At 38.1% G+C, this 27510-nt stretch overlaps 1 protein-coding gene across 1 annotated transcript in view; it reads right to left on the reverse strand.

Annotated features, from left to right (window-relative positions):
• Window positions 1-3525: 3525 nt before the first annotated feature.
• Window positions 3526-27510, reverse strand: part of celsr2 (cadherin, EGF LAG seven-pass G-type receptor 2) — a 50663-nt gene continuing 26678 nt past the window's right edge. Inside the window, exons 5-35 of the mRNA XM_058759990.1 lie at window positions 25539-25761; window positions 23766-23881; window positions 23461-23549; window positions 22275-22432; window positions 22036-22199; window positions 21462-21587; window positions 21217-21383; window positions 20524-20697; window positions 20259-20372; window positions 20008-20182; window positions 19723-19864; window positions 19505-19625; window positions 18327-18510; window positions 18132-18233; window positions 17118-17212; window positions 16835-17044; window positions 15801-15984; window positions 14397-14715; window positions 13389-13556; window positions 13182-13308; window positions 10656-10856; window positions 9933-10220; window positions 9541-9623; window positions 9337-9463; window positions 9142-9252; window positions 7012-7139; window positions 6754-6830; window positions 6518-6679; window positions 6293-6442; window positions 5038-5242; window positions 3526-3658 (exon numbers count right to left, since the gene is read on the reverse strand). Coding sequence (XP_058615973.1) covers window positions 3652-3658; window positions 5038-5242; window positions 6293-6442; window positions 6518-6679; window positions 6754-6830; window positions 7012-7139; window positions 9142-9252; window positions 9337-9463; window positions 9541-9623; window positions 9933-10220; window positions 10656-10856; window positions 13182-13308; window positions 13389-13556; window positions 14397-14715; window positions 15801-15984; window positions 16835-17044; window positions 17118-17212; window positions 18132-18233; window positions 18327-18510; window positions 19505-19625; window positions 19723-19864; window positions 20008-20182; window positions 20259-20372; window positions 20524-20697; window positions 21217-21383; window positions 21462-21587; window positions 22036-22199; window positions 22275-22432; window positions 23461-23549; window positions 23766-23881; window positions 25539-25761 — 4697 coding nt within the window. The 3' untranslated portion in view covers window positions 3526-3651. The remainder of the gene's footprint in view (window positions 3659-5037; window positions 5243-6292; window positions 6443-6517; window positions 6680-6753; window positions 6831-7011; window positions 7140-9141; window positions 9253-9336; window positions 9464-9540; window positions 9624-9932; window positions 10221-10655; window positions 10857-13181; window positions 13309-13388; window positions 13557-14396; window positions 14716-15800; window positions 15985-16834; window positions 17045-17117; window positions 17213-18131; window positions 18234-18326; window positions 18511-19504; window positions 19626-19722; window positions 19865-20007; window positions 20183-20258; window positions 20373-20523; window positions 20698-21216; window positions 21384-21461; window positions 21588-22035; window positions 22200-22274; window positions 22433-23460; window positions 23550-23765; window positions 23882-25538; window positions 25762-27510) is intronic.

The following is a 27510-nucleotide window of genomic DNA, read 5'->3' on the forward strand; positions in this document are numbered from 1 at the left end:
GTGTGTGTGTGTGTGTGTGTGTGTGTGTGTGTGTGTGTGTGTGTGTGTGAGAGCCTCAGCATCACTAACACTCCCAGTGAAGAGCTCATGGGTGTGTGTGTGTGTGTGTGTGTGTGTAGGTGCCGCTGCCGCTGGGGTCAGCCATGGAGGAAGAGACGCTGCAGATTCTGCTGGACGTGGAGAAATGTAACACACAAACACACAAACGCTCAGATCACAGATAAACAGAACCATGAACGTGCATGAAACTGTTTAAAGGTGGAAAAAAATTATGTTTTATATCCTTCCAGAGTGAATGTTACGACTTTTTCTCTCGCTCTCTGAATTTTTCTCTTCAAAAAAAAAAAAAAAAAGCTCCCTAACAACTTTTTTTTTCTCTCATTTTTTTAAATCAAAAAATGTTTCGTCAAAAAAAAAAAATTGTCATCAAAAATGTCTTTCATCCAACTTTTTCTCGTCAAAAAACTTTTTCCGACATAAAAAAATTCTCTTCAAAATGTTTCTTTCATCAGAAAACCTTTTTTCCTCTCTTAGCAACAAATTTGTTTCTCATTAATGTTTTGATCAAAAAAGTTCTGTCATATTAATGCCATATTAAATGAGTAATCTGATTTTGTCTTGATTATGTAAATGTGTTATTGAAGGATAAAAGAGTAAGCATCAGCTTTGATGCGAGAGCGACACCTGGTGGCTGGTGCTAATAGATCGCTAGCGTTTCTCTTCTGATGCCTCTCGACGAAAAACATTTAGAGAAAAACAGATTTGAAGAAAAAATTCAAAAAGCTTTTTCAAATGAGAAAATAAAAAGTTTAAGTGAAAAATTGAGAAGTTTCTTGAAGAGAGAGAAAACATTTTGATAAAAGAAAATGTTTTTTGGTGAGGAAAAAATGTAGAAGTTTAAGAGATAAAAATGAAATGTTTTTTGATAAACAAGGTTTTTTTGATGAGAAGAAAAAAATTATGAGAATTATTTTTTTCTCATCAAAATATTTTTTCTGCTTAAGAGATTTTCTTTAAAAAAAAAACAATTTTGTGATATCAAAAAAACAAAAACAAAACTTTTCTGAGAAAAACGTTTTTATGAGAAAAGTTTGAGATAAAAGTTTTTTGATGAGAAAAAATAATTCTCAATTTTTTTCTTCTCATCAAAAAAACCCCTCTTCTTTCTCAAACTTTTACCTCATAAAAAAAAAATTATTTTTAATTTTTTATCTCCTAAACTTCTCATAATTATTTTTCCTCTCATCAAAAAAAATCAAGAGATAAAAAATAAGTTTATGAGGAAAGAAAAGTTTGATGAGAAGTTTAAGAGAAAGATGAAAAGTTCTCTCTTTGATGAGAGAAAAAAACGAGAAATGAGAGAGAAAAATATTTTTTTGATGAACCCCCTTTTTTGAGAGGTTTAAGAAAAGATAAAGAATGAAAGATTTTTTAAGTTGTTTTTAAGTTTTTTTGGGAAAACATTTTTTTTCCACCTTGATTGTTCTCGTGACGTTACGGTTGAGAGCATCTGCAGTAAGGTCTCGTGTTTAGCTTACAGACGTCACCTGGGTCCACATCACGCTCTCACCGCAGACGCTCAGAGACGAATCCAGACGCTCAGAGACAGAATATCTGCTAAAAGTGTGAGAGAGGAGCAGAAGACGAGCGCCCCGGACACCGTGAGCGACTGGAGCCACGCAGAAACCCAGAACAACCCTTAAACACAGACATCACAGCATCATCCCGTCACCGACAGACGATCCAGATAACACAAGCGCTTGATGAAAAACACAGCGAGACGCTACATATTAAAAACAGAAGATTTACTTCAAGTCAGTGTGTTTTACAAAGCGTTTCCAGTCAAAACTGATTCCAGTCATACACAGAAATACAGGTATAAAGGATGGAAGCTTGTTTCTGCCACAGAATGAAAAATATAAAAAAAGCTAACAGTGACTTTTCCTAAAAATTCAGAGTAAAAAACTTGCAATTCTTTGATTTCATATCTCACAATTTAGATTTTTTCTCAGTTCTGAATTTAAATCTGACAATTCTTTTTAGTTTCCACCACGGAAAAAATTAAATAATAATAATAAAAAATGTAATTGCAACTTTCTATCTCACAATTCAGACTTTTTTCCTTCCAAGTGCGTGTTTACATTACGCAATTAGACTTTTTCCCACAAAATTGTGATTTATAAACTCATAATTCCAAGTTCACATCTCGCAACTTTTACTTTTTTCTCAGATTTCTGAGTTTATATTGCAAAAAAAAATTTTTTTGGTTTCCAACATGGAATAAAAAAAATTAAAAATTTCATTAAAAATTTTTATCTCACAGTTCATACTTTAAGTTTATATTTCGCAATTGCGAGTTATAAACTCATAATTGCGAGTTTACATCGTGCAATTGTTTTCGCAATTTTGTTTTTTCTGTTTCTGCAACAGTATAAAAAAAATTCAAATGTAATTGCGACTTTTTAATCTTACAATTTTCCAAATTGCAAATTTACAAAATCAAACTTTTTTCTCTGAATAGTGAGTTTACAATTCTTTAAAGAATTCGGACTTTTTCCAACAAAATTGCAAGTTTACATTTAGCAATTTTTTAATTAATTTTTCACAATTGTTTTTGGTTCTGTTTTGGTTTCTTTCCAACATGGAATAAAAAATAAAATGTAAATCAAAAATCTCAAAATTTCAAGTTAACATCTCACAATTTTGAATGCGCGTTTGTATCTTGCAACTGGAAAAAAGACTGAATTGTGGGACAAAAAGTTGCAATTTTTACATTTTTTATCCCATGGCTTAAACACACTTCCATAATAAAGCACTGAGAGCAAAGAACTGTACGGATATAAAACTGTACAGCATGATTTGTTGTTATCAAAAGTCCAAAAATGACCCGTCTGGAGCGTCTCAGAAGATTGAAGCAGCACATCGTGCGATAAAACTCAACGGAGGCATTGACGTTTGCATTTTCACGCAGTGAAGCGTAAATCGTGCAGATGTGATTCAGATGAAATGTTTGGATGAGTTAGCGTGTTTTTTGCGTGACATGTTAAAGAACTGTACAACACTGTGAAACAAAGGTTTAAATTCACATTTACATAATTGCTAATCTATAAAATACAAAGGGTTTCTTTCAAAAGGTTTTAAACGTCAGTCTTTTTAAAAGTTCGTATAAAAATGTCCCCAAAATTTACAAAAAAAGCAAGTATCAAAAGTGTTGCTCTCCTCCAACGGTACGAAATAAAAGGCCCTGCTGGTGGAGAAGGCATCGCGAACATGAGTGGCATCAGCAGTGAAAGGCTTGAATCAGGAGTTCCTTCTCATGGTTCGTCCAGTGATTCGTTCCTTCATTTATCGCTCGTACAGCAGCAGCTCAATCCAGCAGTAGTTTAGCTTCATGTAGGAAATTCCCTGATATTTTTTTTACTCATTTACAAAATGTCTGTTTCAAAATGTGGTTTCGATGCAACGAGAGGACGAAAGAAATAAAAAAAAGTGCTTCACTTCAAGTATGTAAACAAAAATGTAAAAAACGACAGATTCTCGTCAGTGTTTGGCACAGAGAATAAGATTAACTGTCGCGTCATATGTAGGAGAAATCAAACAGAGTGACAGAAACAGGACGATTGTTCTGCGCCTTCATTCCCTTGTCACTCATCAGCATCTGCAAAGAAAGACACATCTGTCGATATCTGATTCGTGGACACTTTAAATTTTGCATTTCAAAATGTTATTTTGTACAATTTTGTTATATGTTACATTATTACCCAGCTCTATATATAAAGTTGGATATATAGCAAAATGTCAAGTATAAAATCGCACAGCTCTATTTATAAAATTGGATATATGGTATAGAAGAATATACTGAAAAACAACTATATTATCTCAGCTCTTTCATATAATGTTGTATAGTTGGCTATATAAAGCTAAATGTAAACAATTTTATTTCACAGCTCTTGAATATATAGTATGGTTGGATATATCGTGAAATGTAATTATATCGCTTAGTTCTATATACAAAGCTGGATATATAGTATAATTGCATATATAGCAAAACGTAACTATATTTTCGCACAGCTCTGTATATAAAGTTGGATGTATAGTATAGTTGGGTATATCGCAAAATGTAACTATATTATTGCTTAGTTCTATATAGAAAGCTGGATATATAGTATAATTGCATATATAGCCAAACGTAACTATATTATTACACAGCTCTATATAGAAAGCTGGATATATAGTATAGTAGGATATATACGTAGCAAAACGTAACTATATTTTCGCACAGCTCTATATATAAAGTTGGATGTGTAGTATAGTTGGGTATATCGCAAAATTTAACTATATTATTGCATAGTTCTATGCAAAAGCTGGATAGATAGTATAGTAGGATATATAGCCAAACGTAACTATATTGTTGCACAGCTCTATATATAAATTTGGATATATAGTATAGTTGTGTATATAGCAAAATGTAAACTATAATTGCACAGCAATATTTATAATGTTGGATATATAGTATAGTTGTGTATATAGCAAAATGTAACTATATTGTCACACAGCTCTATATAAATTTGGATATATAGTGTAGTTGTGTATATATCAAAATGTAAACTATTATCGCACAGCACTATATATAAATTTGGATATATAGTATAGTTGGATATATATCAAAATGTAAAATATTATCGCACAGCACTATATATATATAAAGCTGGATATATAGTATAGTTGGATATATATCAAAATCTAAACTATTATCGCACAGCACTATATATAAAGTTGGATATATATTTATCTGCATACATACAGTACACTCGTAAAACAATATATGCTATGTAGCAAGTCTCCACTGCTTGAGTTTTATATTTCATCGCAAAATGCAACTATATTATCACCCAGCTAACCCTAACCCTATAAGGCATGAAGATAATATAATATCCTAAACATTAACATTATGATTTTCTGATATAAATTTGACAGTAATGTCACTGATGAATCAGTCACAGTAAGGGCACAGATCAGTGAACGTGAATCACTCACTCAGATTCGGACGAGTCGTTATCGAGCATTTTCGTCAGTCCGCTCGTGGATGCCCCATTCTGATAATCCCGTCTAGCCCCGCCCCCTCGGCCCTCGCTGGAGGAGAGGCCCCTCGAGGAGGCGGAGTCTCCAGACAGCTGGTTGTGTATGCGATTGATGGCGTTCCTCTCGGCGATGGGCGACAGCTGCTTCTTCTTCAGGATTCCTGCGCGCCACGGTCACACGTTAAAATTGAACACACTTTACACTGGGCAGCAGTACTTATAGCTAGTCATAGTTACAGTTATAATTAGTTATCATTATAGATACAAATAGTTATTATAGGTATTGTTATAATTATCATTATAGTTATCACTGTTTTAATAATTACATTTATAGTAGTGCTGTCAAGCGAATAATTGTGATTAATCGCATCCAAATAAAAAAAGTTTTTGTTTACATAATATATGTGTGTGTTCTGTGTATATTTATTATGTATATATAAATACACACATACAGTATATATTTTGAACATATTTACATGCATTTACATGTCTATATTTATATTCATATAATTTATATTAGAAATAAATATATTTAATATATAAAAATAGCATCTTTCTGAAATATATACATGCACGTGTGTGCATTTACATAATAAATATACACAGTACACACACATGTAAACAAAAACTTATTTTGGATGCGATTAATCATTTGACAACACTAATTCATAGTTATCATTGTGGTTATAGTATAGTTAATAATATAGTTATAATTAAAGTTATTATAATTATTAGGTATCGGTATCATTACAATTATATTGGTACAATTATATAGTTTTAAGTATAGTCTTTGTTACAGTTATATTTATAATTAGTTATCACAGTTATTGTTTTAGTTGTAATATAGTAGTTGTATATTATAGTTATAATTACTTATCACAAATATTGACAATGATAGTTATAGTTATGGTACTAGTTATCATTATCATTGTAGCTATAATTATATAGTTATCGTACTTTTAAATGTAATTATAGTTATCGGTATAGTTATAATTACAGTTATTGGTATAGTTATTACAGTTATCGGTATAGTTATCGTTGTAGTTATTCCTATGTTATCATAATTTTAGTTATCACTATAGTTATCTGTATACTTATTTTATCATAACTATAGTTATCATTACATTTATCGGTATAGTTATAATTATAGGTATCAGTATAGTATAATTGTAGTTAACTAAAAACTATTTCGTCCGTTCGCTCGTTCAGACCTTTGTGTGGCGGTGCGCTGGTGTTTGGTAAACTGGGCAGCAGCAGCAGCAGGTTTTCCGTCCCATGATCCTCTGCTCTGTCCTCGGGTTTGGACAGCGTCTCCACCTTCAGACGCTCGTCCGCTGCTCCCGTCTCACCCTCCCAGACATCTGACAGACAGACGGACAGATGTCAGACACGCACTAACAGAAGCGCAGAGTCGCGTGAGCCGCGTGACGTCGTACCGTGAGGTTTGATGGGGCCGCTGGTGGCCAGATTCTCCCAGCATTCCTCCTGCGGGAACTCGCCCTCGTCTTCCTCACTGTCGGACGAGTGTGTGGACGCATACGAGCCGCTCTGATCGTCCTCCAGCTCTGAGAGATCGCTGTCAGAGTCTGAGTCATGATCTACACACAGAGGTTAAAGTGAGTTCACTGTGAGACATACACACGCGAGTGTGTGTGTGTGTGTGTGTGTTTACCGTCCATCTGCTCTTTGTCTTTGAAGAGTGTGTTGTGTTCACTCAGACTCAGGTGACTGCTGTTCAGATCATCTCCACTGAAACAAAACAACACTTCATGAGTGCTTCATTAGTTGATTGCGTCTTTTTTTAACTGATAAAACTGTTTCCCCAATCAGTCTGAATGATTCATTAGTGATCAAATCAAATAGTCTGAATTCCAGTGATTACTAAGGCTTGTGGTCATAAGGTCATATGTGTGTGTGTGTGTGTGTGTACCGGAGGCTGAAGGGCATGTAGTTCTGATGGGTTTTGCTGCTCTGGGTTCCGTTCAGAGACACACTGGACTCAGCGAATGGCAGATGATACAGATGTCCGTCCACAAAATTACTGTTACAGATAAACGCCTGACGGACAGATGAAGAAATCGTTCCAAGGGAATTATTCATTCAAATAAAACACTAAACAAAAACAGAAGTTTGCAAAAGAATAAAAACTACAAAAATAATGTATACATGTATAAATGAAGTAACATATACTGAAATATTACTAATAATGACAAAATACGAACAAATTATATTAAAATATATATGAACAAAGAAATTTGTACAGCAATGCTGCGCTGTGCATTTGTCAAAAAATATTAAAATGGAATTTTTTTTATTTTGTCAATTGTAAATAAAAAAAATGATGTCAAAAAGAATTAAAACTGCAAAAATAGTGTGCAATATAATATGAATGAATAAAATAAAAACTAAAAATGAATCATTAAAAAATGTATATATATATATATACTCAGTGCTGCTTGAAAGTTTGTTAACCCCTTGCAGAATCTGTGAAAATATGAATAATTTTAACAAATTAAGAGAGATCATACAAAATGCATGTTATTTTTTATTTAGTACTGTCCTGAGTAATAAATTTTACATAAAATATGTTTACATTTAGTCTACAAGACAAAAAAAATAGCTGAAATTATTAAAATATCCCCATTCAAAAGTTTGTGAACCCTTGGTTCTTAATACTGTATGTGGTTACCTGGATGATCCACAACTGTTTTGTGATGGTTGTTCATGAGTCCCTTGTTTGCTCTGAACAGTTAAACTGCCTGCTGTTCTTCAGAAAAATCCTCCATGTCCTGCAGAATCTTTAGTTTTCTAGCTTCTTTAGCATATTTGAACCCTTTCCAGCAGCGACTGTATGATTTTGAGATCCATCTTTTCACACTGAGGACAACTGAGGGACTCAAACACAACTATTAAAAAAGGTTCAAACATTCACTGATGCTTCAGAAGGAAACACGATTCATTAAGAGCCGGGGGGTGAAAACTTTTTGAATTTGAAGGTCAGGGTAAATTGTACTTAATTTGTCTTCCGGGAAACATGCAAGTATCTTCTGTTGCTTCCGAAGGGCAGAACTAAATGGAAAAAATATATATTTCTACAAAATAAGAAAAATTTGGACATCTTCATCCTGTTCAAAAGTTTTCACCCCCCGGCTCTTAATGCATCGTGTTTCCTTCTGAAGCATCAGTGAATGTTTGAACCTTTTTTAATAGTTGTGTTTGAGTCCCTCAGTTGTCCTCAGTGTGAAAAGATGGATCTCAAAATCATACAGTCGCTGCTGGAAAGGGTTCAAATATGCTAAAGAAGCTGGAAAACTAAAGATTCTGCAGGACATGGAGGATTTTTCTGAAGAACAGCAGGCAGTTTAACTGTTCAGAGCAAACAAGGGACTCATGAACAACCATCACAAAACAAAAAACAGTCGTGGATCATCCAGGTAACCACACACAGTATTAACAACCAAGGGTTCACAAACTTTTGAAGGGGGTTATTTTAATAATTTCAGTTTTTTTTTTTGTCTTGTGGACTAAATGTAAACATCTTTTATGTAAAATATCTTACTCAGGACAGTACTAAATAAAAAATAACATTTTGTATGATCTCTCTTAATTTGTTAAAATTACTCACATTTTCACAGACTCTGCAAGGGGTTCACAAACTTTCAAGCAGCACTGAGTATATAGCTGGAAAAATTAGGAGACTACTAGAAAATTCTCTGTTTCCCTGGATTTACAATTTATAGTTATGTGTTTGAGTAAAACTTAATTTTAGTTTTATTCTGTAAACTACTGATGACATTTCTTCCAAATTTAAAAAAAAAAATTTAGCATTTTGTGACACGTGGAAAAATAAAAAATAAGTTTTCAGACAAAATCAATTCAAATCAATCAACCGAAACTTTCGTCCGTCATACAAAAATTCGGATCAGGTTTGATTTTCTGCGTTTTGGCATCCGTAGCAAGCATTTTGATAGGAAAGGATGACGAGTACGAAATAAATGAAAAAACGCATTCAAAAATTTCAGACTCGGTGTGCAAGAACCTTAACAGTCTGTAGACTCACGGATGGTTTGGATTTGATCATGTGATCAGGTCGTTTCTTGCCGCAGCAGTAGCGCATGGCGTCTCTTGCTTCTTTATTGAACACCACACGGAAGAAGAAAATAAATGGCCCCTGAAACACAAACACACGCGAGATCATGATCGCTAGGGTCAGCTGTTCTGAGTGATTGCTAGGGCTTTGATGAGCTCATGGTACCTGAGCGCAGCAGAATCCGGCGAACAGATAGTGGAAGAGAATCATGTCGCTGTTGACCGACAGCAACGCCAGAAGACACGTTACCGTCACCAGCAGCAACACGGCACACGCCGTCCGCAGACCCGCCCTGCGCACACACACACACACTTTAACAAACACACTACACACACAGACGCTTCAGGATTGAGTGTGTACGAGACTCACGCCGGCACGTCTCTCTTCTCGCAGCTCTTCCGCTGGAGCGAACACGAGGCTCTCGACGCCATGATGTACAGGAACACGTTCATCTGAGAGAGAAACAGACAACAGACAGACAGCTGAAGCGATTAGTCCACAAAAAAATTTTTTTTTTTTTTTAAATAGTTTTTTGAGCTCATTTGACCTAATGCCTGCAATAACATGGTTTGCGCTGTAGCACCACACCAAGCATGATAACTATAAAGATAACGACAAAGATATAGTTCTAAAAATTGTTCTCGTTGTCTAAATAAGTTATGTTCCAAATTTGAAGTTGATATGTAAAAAATTGAGGTTTCTGTGAGATATACCACAAAAAAAAGGGTCTATATTTTGCGCAAACAGAGCCGAACACTCACCGACACCACGAACGCGACGGGACCCGCCAAACTCCAGATGAGGGTGTCGTAGAGCGAGAGCCAGCAGAAGTCCGGGTTCCCGTAGCCCTCGGGGTCCAGTCCCACCGCCAGACCCGTGACGAAGGCCGGCACGCCCCAGCCAATCAGGTAGTAGAACCGCATGGGGCCGTAGTTGATGTCGCGCAGCTCGCTCAGCATGCGGTAGACATGCAGCCCCTCCAGGAAGAGCCAGGAGAAGACGCAGAGCCACAGGAAGTGCAGCAGGATGGCCATCACCGTACACAGGAACTGCAGAGAGACAGACGGCCGCAACAAGGTTGAAGCGAATCACAAGGGTGTTCACAGCCGAGGTGAGATTACATGACTCTTCATCGCTCTTCTTCATCAGTGTTTGAGTGTGCGGATAATAACTAGATTAGAGCGCCATCTCCTGTTAAAATATAAGCTCAGAATCCATTCCAGAGAGAATCGCCATGCATTCGGAAGATCTTAGAATACATCCACGAATCCATTCTGCATCGATTTATCATCGCAGCCCTAATCATAACCTTCACATGCTTTCTGATTTGAGTGATCCATCTATATCAAGCTAGCTAAATATGTTCAACATGTAAATCCTTGCAGTTTTATCATGGGTCGTTGGCATGAATTGTGCTCGAGGTGGAGCGAGTGAAAACCACGACGCTCCAACTTATTAAAAATCCGGAAGGAAGTGGGTGTTACCGGGTTATCGGCCTGATTGATGCCCAGGATGAAGACGAGGTGCGCGATGAAGAGCGCGGCCGCGCCGTTGTTGACGATGCTGGTCTTGTTGCTGCTCGCCGCCCGCAGGCAGGTGAGGAAGACGATGGTGAGGAAGAGGAAGCCCAGCGTCACGCCCACTGAACTCCATGTGATCAGCTTCACCGGCAGGATCTCTCCGTTCTGAAGCAGAAACAAGCGTTTATTCAGACTTATAAAACTGATCGGTCCATGATTCTGATTGGTTGAGCTGAGTTCGAAGCCGTTGTAAATTACTCTACAAACATACACCTCTTTGTTTCTGTGTGTTGCTCGGCAACCACTTTGTTGCAACCACAACCGTTTCTGAGGAACTACATTGTTTGGCGGAAGAATGTTTTTATTAAAATCGTTAGGTTTGATTTGCTTTGTTTTATTTTGTGAAACCTTGCTACGTATATGGAATAACCGTTTTATAAAAGCAATAAGCCCCAAGAAGCCGTGGTTTACAGTGAATTTATAACAGCGCCGCTCTGCGTCGTGCCTAACAACACCCCTCTTATAAATTCACTGTAAACCACGGCTTCTTGGGGCTTATTGCTTTAAGCAAAAAGTATACTTCGGCCGGCCACCTTTAGATGCTAAAGTCGCCTGTAGGGGTTCGGCTGGGGATCCAAATCAGGATCAAGATCATTTCAGCCTCAGACAGACTGTTTTCTGGGTATTAACACACAAAAAATGATGTGATTTCTCTGATCTGACTGAATGACTTTACACAAGCATCGGGTGGTTCTGGGCCAGAAATACGTGGTTCTTCACCACCAAATAAAGTTTTCAAATGAACCCAAACTCTGGGATCTGACTCAAAGGATAGACCAGGAAGTACCTGAAATGTAAACAGGAAGTAGCCAATGCCTGGCTCAACAGAAGAGATAAACTCATTTTCAGAGGAAGAGCTAGTCACCAGATTTGATGAGGTTAGTTCTGAGTAGGGGTGTTTATGGTACAAGCGTTCGTACCTAATGTGTATCGAACAAATACAGCATTGTTTTAACCACTGCATGAGTGAAACTTCATTGGAAGCTTACATTAACATTGGATGTTACTTTTGATAAGAAACAAAGTCTCATCTTTCAAATGAAATCCATTTTATCAGGAAATTCAAACAATAATCGCTGTATAAACGCCTCAGTTCAAACAGCAGCGTGATCATCCTTTCTCTGTACTACTAGTTTTAACAAGAAATAAACATGAATGAACATCTGACGCCTCACGTTAATCATTCAATCAGTGTTTCAACCGCGGAAAGATGTCATCAAAACAGCTTGTAAACATAACGTCACGTAGCATTTCATTTACCTCAGGCAAGTCATCAGTGTCCACAAATGACATAGTAATTATTTAGTGTATGTTTAAATAAATCTGTTATGAAACAAGGCACGACAGCCACTGTGTAAATCAATATATTTCAACAAGAAAAAGAAACTTTATAATTTAGCTCATTTAAAAACTGCATTATGTGCAATTTACATGTTTGCTTATAATTTTTTAGTTGAGTGTTGATTATCATGTTTAAAAATAAATAGTAATTAATAGTAAGTTTGTGCTCTGTTAAATTACATTTACATTCAGTCATTTAGCAGATGCTTTTATCCAAAGTGACTTGCAAATGAGGACAATAGAAGCAATCAAACTCAGCAAAAGAGCAATGATACGCAAGTGCTGTAACAAGCCTCAGTTAGCTTAATGCAGTACACGTAACAAGGTTTTTTTTTAAATTATATAATAAATAAAAAGAAAACAGATAGAATAGAAAAAGAAGCTAGTGTTAGAGGCCCTTTTTTGATAATTGTTTAATAAATAAAAGAAAACATATAGATAGAATACAAAAAGAATAGAGAAGCTAGTGTTATTTTATTTTATTTTAAGACAACAAGCAGTTAGTAAATGAATAGAGTTCAAGTCTAAAAGGGGCACGTTTTTTTTGTTTTTTTTAAAGGATATAATTAGAATAGAGAGTGCTAGCGCTAGAGGGTCAAATAAAGATGGAAGAGAACTGTATTGTACTGAATTGTAACCTTATAGAAATGTAAAAGGGCTCCCTGTAGTTTTAGAGCATAAGCATAATTTTTTATCCATAAGAAAATTTGAATTATAATTGAATTCATTTAAAGAAAGAGCAATTTGTTCAGTAAACCACTGTTTAATTATAAAAAACCATTATTTTGTGTTTAGTATTTTTTCCTCCTGCTGTGCCGAAACCATACCGAACCGAGACGTCAAAGCCGAGGCACGTACCGAGCCGTCATGTTTGTGTCCCGTTACACCCCTAGTTCTGAGTGATTGCTGGTAGGATTTTCTGGGTGGTTGCTAGAGCATTGCTATGTGGTAAAAAATCACTAGAGCATTTTCAGTGGTTGCTAGGTAGTTGGTGGGATGTTGCTAGGACGTATAAAGTATACTGCCCCAAGAGACCAACTAAGTTCTGATCAGGTTAGCGTTGGGTTAGGTTGAGTCGAGTTGAGTCACCTCTCGGCGTGAGATGTCCATGAGCACAGCGAAGCTGGTCATGTGGTAACACTGGCAGCTGATGTGTGTGCTGTTCCTGAAGACCACCTCACAACCCTTAGAAGACCAGCCTCCCGGACCGCCAGGGCTGCACACACAACACAACACATCTCACTCACAAACACCTGCTCATATCTACACTACACACACGTACGAGTGTGTACTCACACTATGGAGTGGTTCCAGAACACACAGATGGGTTTAGAGCGCTCCTCGGTGGCCACTAGGCGGAACTGCACTGTGATGGGTTTATCCAGCGTGTGCTGCAGCAGCTCCTCGTTATCATGAACCGTTATACTGACCACAGGAGTATTGATGACCGGACGCTTGGGAACCCTGAACACACACACAGCGTTAGATCAGTCAGTGAGTCTGTGAATGTCTGGTCTGGTGTAGCCTTGTCTGGTCTAGCCTAGTCTAGTCTGGTCTGGTCTGGTCTGGTCTAGCCTAGCCTGGTCTGGTCTAGTCTGGTCTAGTCTAGTCTAGTCTAGTCTAGTCTAGCCTAGCCTGGTCTGGTCTAGTCTAGTCTAGCCTGGTCTGGTCTAGTTTGGTCTGGTCTAGCCTTATCTGGTCTGGTCTAGCCTAGTCTAGGGTTACGCTTTATTTTGACAGTCCACTTTAGACACTCTACTAACTATAAGTAACTTTGTAACTACATGTCAACTAATTCTCATTAATTTGCAACTACATGTCTACTAACTCTCAGTAGGGTAGGTTTAGGGTTAGTAGAATAAGTTGATATATACTTGCAAAGTTTCTCATATTCAATATGTTATATGTTGTGGACCCATCAAAATAAAGTGTTAGAAGTTATTAAGCAGACAGTCTACTAATACTCTAATGACTGCTAGTTGACATGTAGTTGCAAAGTTACTTACTGTTAGTAGAATCTCTAAAGTGGACTATCGAATAAAGTGTTACCTAGTCTAGTGTGGTCTGGTCTGGTGTAGCCTAGTCTAGTCTGGTCTAGCCAAGTCTGGTCTGGTCTAGTCTAGTCTGGTCTGGTCTGGTCTAGTTTAGTCTGGTCTGGTCTGGTGTAGCCTTGTCTGTTCTGGTCTAGTCTAGTCTGGTCTGGTCTAAGTTGGTCTGGTCTGGTCTAGTTTAGTCTGGTCTGGTCTAGTCTGGTCTGGTCTAGTTTGGTCTAGTCTAGTCTGGTCTAGTCTAGTCTGGTCTCACCTGAGGCTTCTCTTGTCGGTGTCGTATCGCTCCGGCAGCAGCGCCGCTAGGCTGTGGAAAATGATGACGCTGGCGATGGCGTCCTGCTCGCGCTCATCTGGGTGCCGTTTCTTCCGAATGGCCGTGTGGTTTCTGCCGGACTCTGCGATTGGCTCGCTGTGGTGCCGCTGACCTTTGCCCTCGGGGGCGGGGATGAAGACCGAGTCGGGAAGAGTGACGGCCGTCTCCAGGTCGAGTGGGCGTGGCCCGCGCAGGGACTCGTAACGCGGCAGTTTAGCGCCTGCGAAATTCATCTTCTCCAAACGATCGATGGAGATGACTGGAATAATACAGATTTAAAACATATTTGCAAATCAAAATAAAACAACTAATACAAAGCAACTAGCTAAATGCAATTAAACAATTAAAATTATACTTCTTTGTAGCTAACTTCAGTAGTTCATAGATTCATCATATTGTTTCGTGTAGACAGATGTAAAAGTTCAAATAAAATATACAAATACAAAAAAAAAAAAATTGAAACAAAGACCTTTAATAAATAAAAACTAACATAAAATAAATAAAAATTTATATAAACAACTTGCATTTAAATTATAATTGAAATAAAATATTACATAAAAAGATTATATAATTTAACATTTTTCCAGCAGATTTTGCCAATCTGAAACTTTGCTGGATTTACCGAACTACATAAATAATAAAAAAATAAAAAGATTATAAAACTAACTTGTATTTAAATTATATTTTAACTAAGTTTATATATCTATATTTTAAGTTTATAAGATTATATATTTTAACATTTTCCAACAGATTTATTTTTTGCCATCTAAAACTCAAAGGTCTTGCAGATTTACTTTACTAAATAATTAAATAATGATCTCCTCATTAAATTATAATTTAACTGAAAACATTTTATAACAACAATTTTCCAGCATATTTTGCCAATCCGAAACTCAAAGTTTTTACTGGATTAACTTTATCTTTATAACTTTATAATTGTCAACTGAGATCACAATAAAGTATTAGAATTAATTTCAATCATTATTAATAACATTAATAATGACTATTATTATAATTAATTACAATTATAGATTATAATAATAAATTATAATACATTTTGAAAAGAGAAAAATAAGACCATAAAACAAAAACTAAACTGAAATGTAAATGTGGGGGCGTTCTATCATACATAAAATGTCACCACGACCTTGACAGAATTCAATGAAATGTTGTGATGTGATAAATCACATGCGTCACTATCACTGACCAAAGAGGTTGTGGGCGTGGCCTGCAGATCTTTGGCCAATCAGAAACACTCTTGGCATGTCAATCATTTTGTTCGTCCATTTTTGTACGGATGGAGGATGTGTACATATAAATCAGTGAAGGAATGAAACAACAGACCGATGTTGGGCGTGACGATGGTGAAGGGGCTCAGGTAGGTCTTCCTCATGTTTTGCGCGAGCGTGTTCGTATACTCCTCGAACTGTCGCAGCAGTGTGGCCGTGCCTCCTTCCGTCTGCTGGATGAGCTCCCAGTGTCCGCGCGTTTCCGCCGACAGTATCGCGCTGCCCACGTGCATCAGGTGCTGCCACAGCGACCAATCACAAAGTCAAAAGTTGAGAACTACTTTTAGTTCGTAACTACTTCGTTACTTTTAAAAATGCAAAATCTAGCATTCCCAATAAATATAAAATATTTTCTGTGAATTTGGTGAGAAAGTTCAACTAAAATCTACAAATATTCCCATTTCTCTTGATTTTTAAGTGGATTTACAGTTAATAAAATGTTACAAATTATAATTTATACATTTAGTTACTTGCAATAGTTCCACTTTAGCACAATCAAATATACTCAAGTGTATCTTTAGTTGTTCTACTTCTGCATAATTAAAGTGCATTAAGTACAAAATTAGTTATTCCAATTTAGCAGACTTTACGTAAACCAGTTTAAGGTATTTTACAGGGTATTTTTATTAAGCATATAAATATGTAAATGTATTTGTAGTATACTTAGCATGAAACAAAAGTATTTCAAATAGATTTTAGTATATTTATTTTTCACTCGGGTATTATGCGTTAATTTGTGCATTACTTAAATGAGGTAACTGAACAAATTTATAAACACATTTAATAATTCGTTGAACAATTTAGAAATAATGCATTATAATGGACTTTTCATTGCTACATATGAGAGAATTTTTTTGACAAAGCTTAAAATTTTAGTGAGTACTTTTAGTTTGTACCTGTTCGTAATTTGTTACTTTTAAAATGTGAACTAGTATTCCTAATAAAAACAACCAATGAGGCATAATGCGTTATTTTTTGCGTTATTTAAATGATGAGGTAACTGAATATGCATGTTTCTTTTACACACACACACCAAAAATAAATTGCGCAATGTATTTATCGTAGCATGTTAGCACTATGCACGCGTACCTCGTTAAATAAGACGTCCTGCGTGGCGGTGAGGTTGAAGCCCTGCTGGCTGCTCTCGTGTTGCAGTATGGCGCGCGTCAGGTGATACGCGATCTTCACGTCGCTGCCGTAGAACTGTTTCGCGTTCTTCGTTGCGTTACACAGCAGCGCCGCCGTCTGCTGGACGTTACCGGAATCCATCAGAGATGCGTTACGTGCCAAACGCTCCGACTGCAGACATGAAAACACAAGTGAGGATGCGCAGATCGCGCTGTATCGCGAGAGGTTTGCGTGAGATTCTCACCAGTGTCTTGAGTTTACTGAAGCTCACAGACGTGCAGTTGAAGAGGTTCGGCGACAGCCAGCCCTTGTGCTCGTCGCAGTGACGGATCGCAGTTCCTGCGCACAAATACAATGCAATTAAAATATTAGATATATGTAAAACTATATCAAATAAAATTTAAAAATAAATCAATTTGAAGTTCCTGCTGACAAACGTAACTTTATTAAAATAGTATGTAAAAATTATTGACTAAATAGCATAAAAAAACAAATACCTTTTTGTAGATAGCTTTAGTAGTTTATAGGTTTATTTTTTTACTTCATTTTCGAGAGTTTTCTAGCAGATTTTGCTCAAATGATACTCAGAAGTCTTGCTGGATTTACTTAACCAATAATAATTCCAAAAATAAGTTAAATTATAAATGATTGGTAATGAATAATGATAATGATTTGCAGTTGAAGCCATTAAAACGGCTTTTTAATGCAAATTAAATGAAAAACAAAACAAAACAATACTGTTTTGTAGCTAGCATTAGGAATTTTATTGTTTCATGTAAATCTGGTGTGAAAGTCAACAAAATGTACAAATATTTCACTAATTTTTCTGGATTTAAATGTTTTCTAGCTGATTTTGCTAAACTGAATCACAAAAATCTCACTGAATTTGCTGAACTAATGATAATTAAATTAATAAAAATGTTATAAATGCAGTTCCTGCAAACAAATGCAATGCCACTACAATATTTTTAACACAAAGTAAATGACAATTGATTTCAAAGTTTGAATAAAACGGAAATAAAAATGTATTAATTAATTTAAAAATGTTTTTGTATCTAGAGTACGGTGCTGTTTTGTACTTTTAATGTTTCATGTGGATCTAGTGTAAAGCTTCAAATAAAATCTTCAAATACTGAAGTAAATATATAAGAAATACTGATATTTCTTGATTTCTTGAACCTACTTAGATAAAATGACCATTCTTAATGTAGTAATGATGTTGAAATAACATTGTGAGTGTGAAATGTTTGTTTGGTACCCATGGATCCTTTCGGACACGAGACGGCCGCTGGTAAACCGAACTTGGTCCGCGGCCACCAGATTCCTGCTTCGATGGCCTGCGGACAGCTGTCGTAGATCACTGAACACACACACACACACACACACACGCGTGTTACAGAGGGGTCGTGGGACACACATGACAGCATGATGAGCGTGTGTTTGAGAATCTGACCTTCACAGCCGCTGGACGAGACCTCAGCGAAGGGGTTATCACAGCGGTCACACTGCCGCCCGATGACGCCCGGCTTACACGGACACTGACCGCTGTCCCGGTCACAGGCGCGCGAGAACGAGCCCACGGCGTAACAGTCGCACAGCAGACACGCCGCGCTCGCCGCCGGCCGGAAGTGATTGTCCTGACCACAGAAACAATATCAATATCCAACTGCAGTCTGGTGGGATTTGTGTAACGTGATGACAATTGTTTCTGCTTTTTGGGGGGAAAACCTGGATGACTTTTGGACTTACTAGCATTAAAATATAAATATTTAATAATATAATAAAAAATAATAAATTATAAAATATTCTAAACAAAATAAAATAATAGAACAAATAATAATAACCTATTATACAATATTAAAATGAAATAGTAAAAAAAAAAAAAAATCAATTAATTAAAAAATATTTAAAAAAAAACAATATGTTTTTTTTACAACTTTAACCATATCAAAATTAAATAGGATTCAAAATTTAAAATTTAGTGAATTTTAAAATGTGCTAAAACAATATAAAAGTATATGTAATAAAACAATTTAAACTTTTGTTATGCTGTTACATTTTATTTTATTTTTATGTTTAATAACAATATAAAAACAATGTGTTTTATAATTTATTAAATAATATTAAAATAAAAACAAAAATATTTTTAAAGAAAATTAAAATTTAATTAAAACAATATAATATAAATGTAACAGTTTATTAAACAATATAAAAATGTAATGATTTAACAGTACATTATTATAATTTTATACTGTTTAATAAATTGTATAATGTTTTTTATAGAAAAATTAAATGTAAAGTCGACAACACCAAAGCTCCAAAAATATCAAAAATGTATTTAAAAAACTTTGGCATAGCGTGACATTTTGAGCATGCAGGCCCTTCATTAGACTTTTTCTTAAATTTAATTTTATATTGATTATAATGATATAATAAAATATTATACAATATATTAAACAACATAAAAGTAAAACATAAATCTAAATAAATAATAGTTTATTAAATAATATCTAATCTAAATATTATAATAAAAAATATACAATTTAATAAAAAAAACACAAATATAAATAATTGATTTAATAAACATTTTCAAAACTAAAAACATGAACTAAAGACACAGTTTGATCATACCTTGCAGCGACACGCGCCGCTGGTCTTGTTACAGTCGGAGTCGAATCCTTTAGCCGTGTCACAGTTACACGGACCACATGACTTATCACCCCACCATCCGCGGGGACACGGCAGATCCGTCCTGAACACACACACACACACACACACACACACACTCATGTTAGCACACACGTCATCACAGCGCCCTGAATCTCAGCATCATCAGGAAGTTCTCGTACTTTCTCTCGCAGTACTGGCCGAAGTAGCTGCTGGGACAGTTACACGTGTATCCGTGGGCGGAGCTTGACTTCCTGCTGCATGCTGATTGGTGCTCGCAGGGGTTCAGAGCGCAGGCGTCACTGCAGTTGTTGCCATAGTAACCTGTTGTCATGTGTAAACAATACAAAAACACACCAAAATGCTAAATAAATATTTCAATTAAATAAATAATACAACTATAACTGCAATTTAATTCAAAACGAAAATATCAAAACAAAAACGAATCACAGAAGTGAATAACTGACCGCTGTGGCATCTGCAGGAATGTGTGTCCCAGTCGTCGCTGCAGTCGCTGTGAGCCGGACACGGGTTCGACCCGCAGGGGTTCGGCAGACTGCAGCCCGACTCCACGTTCACCACATCAGCCTGATGCATGCTGGGAAACACAGGAGCTGAGGCGGAGCCACCCAGACGCAAACCCTGCGGACAATCACATGTGATGATGTGTGTGTGTGATTGTGATGATTATGTGTGTGTGTGTGTGTGTGATGATCACCTGAACACATCCTCTGAATCCACTCATGACTTTATTCCTGCCGTCTTTGATTCCGCCGACACTCACAGTCTTCAGTTTAACACCCTTCAGCTTAGAGTCCAGATCCATAGACGACTACACACACACACACACACATTACATCTACATTAAATTGGTAAATAAATTCAAATTATGAAAGTATTTACAAAACATTTGAATTGTATTAAACTATAAAATAATAAATGTAGTAATATTTTAAGACGAGGTCAGCTGTCTCATGTCTGACCGTGTACAGGCCGTGGTCGAGGCTCAGTGCCGCCGTTATGCCGCCCGCCGATGGGCCTCGGAGCTCCAGCAACAGGTGATGCCATTGGCCGTCGCTCACTGTGACATCATCAACACGAGACACGGTGGAGTCCTCGCCACGCTGGACCGACGTCAGCACGTAACCCTCCCTCAGCTGACACACACACACACACACACACACACACACACTCAGTGATGTCCATTCCTCATTTAGAGGCCAAAAAAACATTGATGACATCATTATGCACTACACAAACACCTGTCCAATCAAACTCGCTCTAGGATGAATCATACACATGACAGTATAATATATTCATATAAAATATTATATGAATCAAGTATCAGCTTATCAATGTCCCACTCCAAATTTCAATAGGAAATACATAGAACAAAAAAACCTGTCACATTTATGGTGTTTTTCAAAAAGGTGTCATATCACACACAGCCAGCAGGTGGAGCTGCAGACACATACAAAAATCAGACAGTGCACCTGCTGCTGAAGCTGCTCAACTGTGTGTGTTTTATATCTGTGTGTGTGTGTGTGTGTGTGTGTGTACCTAACCAACCATATTTTGGTGGAGTATTTGTATCCAGAACAGAGTTAAAGCTGACTAAGCCTCCGTTATCATTTGTAAAAACAGTGTAAATATGTAAATGTGTGTTTTAACTGCACCTGTATGGTGAGGTTGTGTTGTTGCGCTGAACTTATTTGAATCAGCGTCGCCGTCGGCTGCCGCGTGCGGAACATGAACTCCAGGTGCCACGGAACCGTTACCATGGCGGCCAGATCCCGCCACGACAACAGGCCGTTACCATGGAAACGCAGCGGGTTGGGCATCACTGTGGACAGACAGATAGACATGTTGTTAATGAACGATCCGCCGCTAACGGACGAGCGGCTCACGTGACGTCACTCACCTTTCTCGCAGTTCCGTCCTCCGAATCCCAGCAGACAGTCGCATCGGAACGAACCCCACAGATCAACACAGCTGCCACCGTTCAGACACGGGTTAGTGCTGCAGAAATTACGCTTCGCCGAGCATCCTGGGAAAACACATCGTTCACTCGTTACGGGATAACATTGTCATTGACAATTTTTATTTTTTGGCGCTTTTTACAATACAGATTTTGTCAAAGCAGCTTTACAGTATTAAACATAAAAATAGTGTGTTGAAGCAAATTGATATGCTTCATCAGGCCACGAAGAAATATAGAGCTGAGTATCATCAGCATAGCAGTGAAAGCTAACACCATGATCCCTGATGATATCTCCCAAGGGTAACGTAAAGCGCGAAAAGTCCTAGTACTGAGCCTTGAGGTACTCCATACTGCACTCGTGATAGGTATGATACCTCTTCATTCACTGCTACGAATTGATGGCGGTCAGATAAGTACGATTTGAACCATGCCAGTGTACTTCCACTAATGCCAACATAATTTTCTAGTCTATTAAAAAGCTATTAAAGTGCTAAGATCCAGTAGCACTAATCACCAGCTAGGGTCCCGTTGTTAGCGATGAATCCGGCCATGTTGATGTGCCGCTGGTCGATGCGCAGGTCCTTCATGCAGCCGATGAACTGGCGGCTCTGGACGGGAAACTCCTCGGGGAGTTTGGGAACGCCGCCCAGCAGCAGCGGCCCCGTCAGATCCAAAGACCTGCCACAAAACAGCACAACATTACACAGTCACGCTATTACTGGAGATTAGCGCTCGTCAGACTCGCGCTCTTACTTCTTGGATCCTGATTGGCTGCCCTGGGCGGAGCACGAGTAGTTTCCGATCATGTGACCGAAGCGCAGCGCCACCGAACTGTCGCAGTTGTCCACGGTCACCACCACGACCTTCTGATCGGATGGGCCCTGAGGGAGACCTGCGCGGTTCAGGACGGGCTGAGAGAGAGAGAGACGGGACAATCAAGAGAACAGCAGCATCAAACACAACCGTGAAAATACATCACAGACAGACAGTGACGAGCTTCATCTTCATTTCTGGTGTATTTTTATCTGTCTGGCACCTTCGAATAATATATGATCGTTTAGGTATATTATATTATATTATTATAATCCGAACTGAAAGTGGAAAAATCACATGTGTAATTCAAATAAATAATTTAAAGCTGTCAAATATTTATAAAAATGAATTCTAAATAAATGTATATTTTAAAATAGTTAATATTTATTAAAAAAAAAATATCAATGTAAAAATAAATCTTATATGAATAGAAAATAAGACAGACGGACAGATGTGTGAGGAGCTTCATCTTGATTTCTGTCTGTTCAGACGAGTGACTTCAAACTGTCATCTGATTCCACTCGAACGAACACCAACAGACACAACGAGCCTGGCTTAATGAATGATCTCATCACACAGAGGTCACGACCCCTCTCAGACTGAACCCGCTACTGCAGGTCACACATGCTGTGAGTTTGAACGAGCCAATCAGAGCAGCACAGGGGCGGGGCCTGAGAGTCGCTTACTGGTCATAAAATAATGAGGTAAACCACACCCACTCCACAATCACTCACACTCTTATACACACACACACACACACATACAAACAGATGTGATCAGATCTGATTATAAATGTCTGACTATATGTACATATATTACTAAATACTAAATAAAAATAGCAATGATGAATCACATTCACTGACATCATGAACAAGCATTTACAAATGAAAGTGACGTCGCTGCTGTCCTCTGACCCCTGTGTGTGTGTGTGTGTTGACTGTCGTCTTAAAGGAGTCGAGCACAATGCATGAGGTCACACACACACAAACACAAACGAATCTGTCCTACATTTCACTCACGCAACCCTGCGGCAGCAGATCAGTCACGAGACCCAAGAAAGACCCTTCCTCTGAGACTCTGAAAGACACTTCCTGCGCAGCTGTGATGTCACATCCTGTGGACTCACCTTGTTGTAGTAGTGCACGTGTGCCGTGTGCCAGCGGCCGTCACTCACTCCGCCGGCGATGAAGGGCGACACCGTCGTCTTCGTCTCTCCTGCAGAGGTCAACAGATCACCGCGGTAAATTACACACACGCTCATGAGCAGACTCTTAGTTCAACTGACAGACATTAAATACAAGCTTCTGGGTCATGTGACATCTGCGCCAATGACGTCAGGTTCGTTATTTTAGCACTGTGACGAGTGAATCAGCTGATAATTCGCAATGAGCTTTTGCTGCATTTTCTCACACGAACGGTTCTGATGTTTACCTGCGGAGAACGTGAGCTGGATCTGTTCGTTAACGATCTCCAGAGCGATGAAGTCGTGTTTCTGGTTGAAGCGTCCGTTATACAGCAGCAGACCGTCAGGCTCTCGAGTCGCAAACCTGCAGGAGAAAACCAGATTTACAGAGGATTACGAGCCCAGGAACGACAGGAGAGACTTATAATGATGAGTGTGTGTGGATACATCCTTAAGTCCATCATTCACATGAGCAGTCCAAACATGTCCGTGCGGATTAAACTCAGTAACATCAGTAGATTAAACACACACTGCCAGGCTGTTCTCTGTGATCTTCTGCTCTCACTATCAGCACTAGAACTAGAGATTGAGTTGAACAGCGCTAACAAGCAGTCAGTATCTGTTGTAGTGATGCAGATCTTCACAGGTATCCGTCTCACATTTATAAAGTTAAAGTAGGTCAGCGAGCAGCAGCAGGAGCGAACACGACAGCCAAAACAGACCGAGTCAAACAAACGCTCACAAAGCGGCAGGAAACAGACGAAAATAAAACACCTCGCTGTTATTATTACACTGCAGGTGAACATTTAACCTGAAAACACGGAGGAGGAGAAACTCCAGCACAAACAGCACCAGACGCGCTCCTCATCTGGATCAAAGCATCTGAAGCACAGAAAAAACTAACAATTATTTTTCATGTTTATTCATGTTTTGTGACAATTTAATATTTGAATTTAATTTATATGTCAGCCACAACAATTAATACTAATAAAAAAACAATACTATTTTATATTAATATTATTATCAGTAATAATAAAAATAAGAGTCGGTATTTTTGAGCATTAATGCTCTGGTAATATTGCACCAGATATCACTTAAATCTTAAAATCTCAGAGCGAGTGTGTGTATCTGTGGTTTTGCCGTGGGGTTTAGTGCTGTTGACCTGGTTACTGAGGAGAATAATCACATCTCCAGAGACACACACACACACCCTTCATTTCTCCTTCAGCATCACCCCAACATCCTCCTTTATCTCTGGCACAGTTAATGGGGTCGTTTCATACATTTCATATCTTCCCCGAGCTCCTCTCATCACGTTCCTGGAGGTTTCATGCACCAAAAACGGCCATAATTGAGTTTCTCGCGATCACTTTACACCCTCCTTCTGATCCGTACAATAAAAGACGGTCTGTTTTTGCTACTGCGCCTATGTAAATCATATTCAACTCATTTCTTTTTTGTTCTCCTGGTGTCCTACATCCTCATGCTTGGTGTAAATGTGCATGATCACGCCAAGTCCATTTTGGACATTTTCAGAGGTTTTGAGTCCTGGAAACTCACAATATGACCCTTTAAACCTTCAGAAAAAACATCCCTCGAAACACAAGAATCAGCGCCGAGCAACCCGCGCAAAAAAGCCCTCATCAGTCCTGAACGTCTCCGAGCAAAACACACAGTCTATACACACGCTAAACAGACTACTGACAGAGCATTCATCAGCAAACAAGTGCGAGAGAAAGAGAGAAAGAAAAGAGCAAAGCCGAGACAGAGGAGCATCCGGACAGTGCATCTGTTTTCCCATTCGAGACGGACAGATCAACACGACCACACTGACGTCTGGGTATAAAAATATTTGCCACAAATAGTGCTGGATAATGTTATATAACGCTCCGAGACGAGCGGATAAAAGCTCCAGAGACGCTGAGCAAACATCCAGAAGAAGGAGCTTCATTAAGCGTTATTGACTCGCTGACTAACGAACAAACACGGCTGACGGCTTCATCTCAGTGACAAATACTCACGACAGCGAGAGCGTGAAGTGGAAGCGCTGCCGGAGACCCTTGAAGGTGATGAAGGTCTGCGGAGGGAAGTTCCTGGAGCTCATGTGGCAGAAGGGCTTCTCGAAGCCTCCGGGAGGACACTCGCACCTGAAGCCGCCCACCAGCAGATTGAGACAGGTCCCGCCGTTCTTACACACGCCCTCGGCACAGCGGCCCGAGCGCGACGAGATCTCGCATCGCTCACCTGGAAAGAGAAAAGAGTTTGAACACATTATTGCTCTTTTACATCTCACTTCATAGAGATCTCAGTGTCTCAGATGTTTCTCCTAAAACAGGCCCAACTGACTCACTAGTGAGAATATAGAGAACATTTGACGAGAAACGTTTGAGATATCAGACTTTTGATTGACGCTTTGGATTCTTGAGCAAATCTGAGCACAGTTTGAGACATAGTTGAGATCTCTTCTGAAACTCTGGAGGAGACACGAGTGAGATTAATGGGCTCTTTCTCTCAGGAGAAACAAATGAGCCACTAGAGACTTTACGAATATTCATTATATCTCCCGGAGAAACAATCGAGACATTAATGAGACCTCGTTTGTGATTTTGCTTTCCAGTGGGGATCAATCGCAGAATGAAGTCTTTTTCTCTGGAGATACATCAAGATACTTTAGTGAAATTCTCAGTTTGATTTCCATTTAATCTCACTGTGGGAGGAACAACTGAGATACTAAAGAGACCTCATTTGTGATTTTTCCTTCTTGTTGGGATGATTTACACTATGTTTTAATGATTCTACTTTAACATGCTCAATAAATTGTCTTTTTTTCAAGAGAAACTTCAAGATGCTTCAGCAGAAATCTACATTTGATCTCCATTTAATCAAATTACTGTCTAGGAGAAACAACTGAGATACTAAAATGATTTCATTTCTCATATTTGTTTCCTCTGGAGATTAATGTTAATGTTTAAATGATATTGATGATCTTTTTCCTCGGGAGAAACATCAAGATAATTAAGCAAATGTCTCAATTTGATCTCAATTTTATTTCATTACTGTTGAGGAGAAACAACTCACATATTAACGACATTTCAGTCATCCTTATTGAAAAAAACAGCATCTGCTGGTTAGGTATGTTTTGAAGCAGGACTGCTGGTTTGAGCTGGTTTAAGCTGGTTTAAGCTGGTTCTTAGCTGGTCATGAGCTGGTTTAAGCTGGTTTAAGCTGGTTTAAGCTGGTTCTTAGCTGGTCATGAGCTGGTTTAAGCTGGTTTAAGCTGGTCATGAGCTGGTTTAACCTGGTTCTTAGCTGATCATGAGCTGGTTTGAGCTGGTTTAAGCTGGTTCTTAGCTGGTCATGAGCTGGTTTAAGCTGGTTTAAGCTGGTCATGAGCTGGTTTAACCTGGTTCTTAGCTGGTTTGAGCTGGTTCTTAGCTGATCATGAGCTGGTTTAAGATGGTTCTTAGCTGATCATGAGCTGGTTTGAGCTGGTTTAAGCTGGTTCTTAGCTGGTCATAAGCTGGTTTGAGCTGGTTTAAGCTGGTCATGAGCTGGTTTAACCTGGTTCTTAGCTGGTTTGAGCTGGTTTAAGATGGTTTAAGCTGGTTCTTAGCTGGTCATGAGCTGGTTTAAGCTCTTCATGTGCTGGTCCTAAGCTGGTCCTGAGCAGGAACTAGTTGCTTAGGACCAGCTTAGAACATGACCAACTTAAACCAGCTCATGACCAGCTAAGAACCAGCTCAAACCAGCAGTCATGCTTCAAAACATACCCATTTATACACTAGAGCAACAATCTGATTTCCATTTAATCTCATTGCTCTTGAGAAACCAGTAAGATATTAAAAATATCTCATTTGTGTTATTTCTGTCCTGTGGTGATCAGTATCACTGTTTTAAGTTTAAGTTTAAGTTTACATACAACAATACACTTATTCAATAACCCTTCCCGAACAAAATTGACAAAAATGACATTAATTTAGTTTGTTTCCAATG

Source organism: Onychostoma macrolepis, chromosome 22 (genome assembly GCF_012432095.1).
Source record: "Onychostoma macrolepis isolate SWU-2019 chromosome 22, ASM1243209v1, whole genome shotgun sequence".
NCBI classification, from domain to species: Eukaryota; Metazoa; Chordata; class Actinopteri; order Cypriniformes; family Cyprinidae; genus Onychostoma; species Onychostoma macrolepis.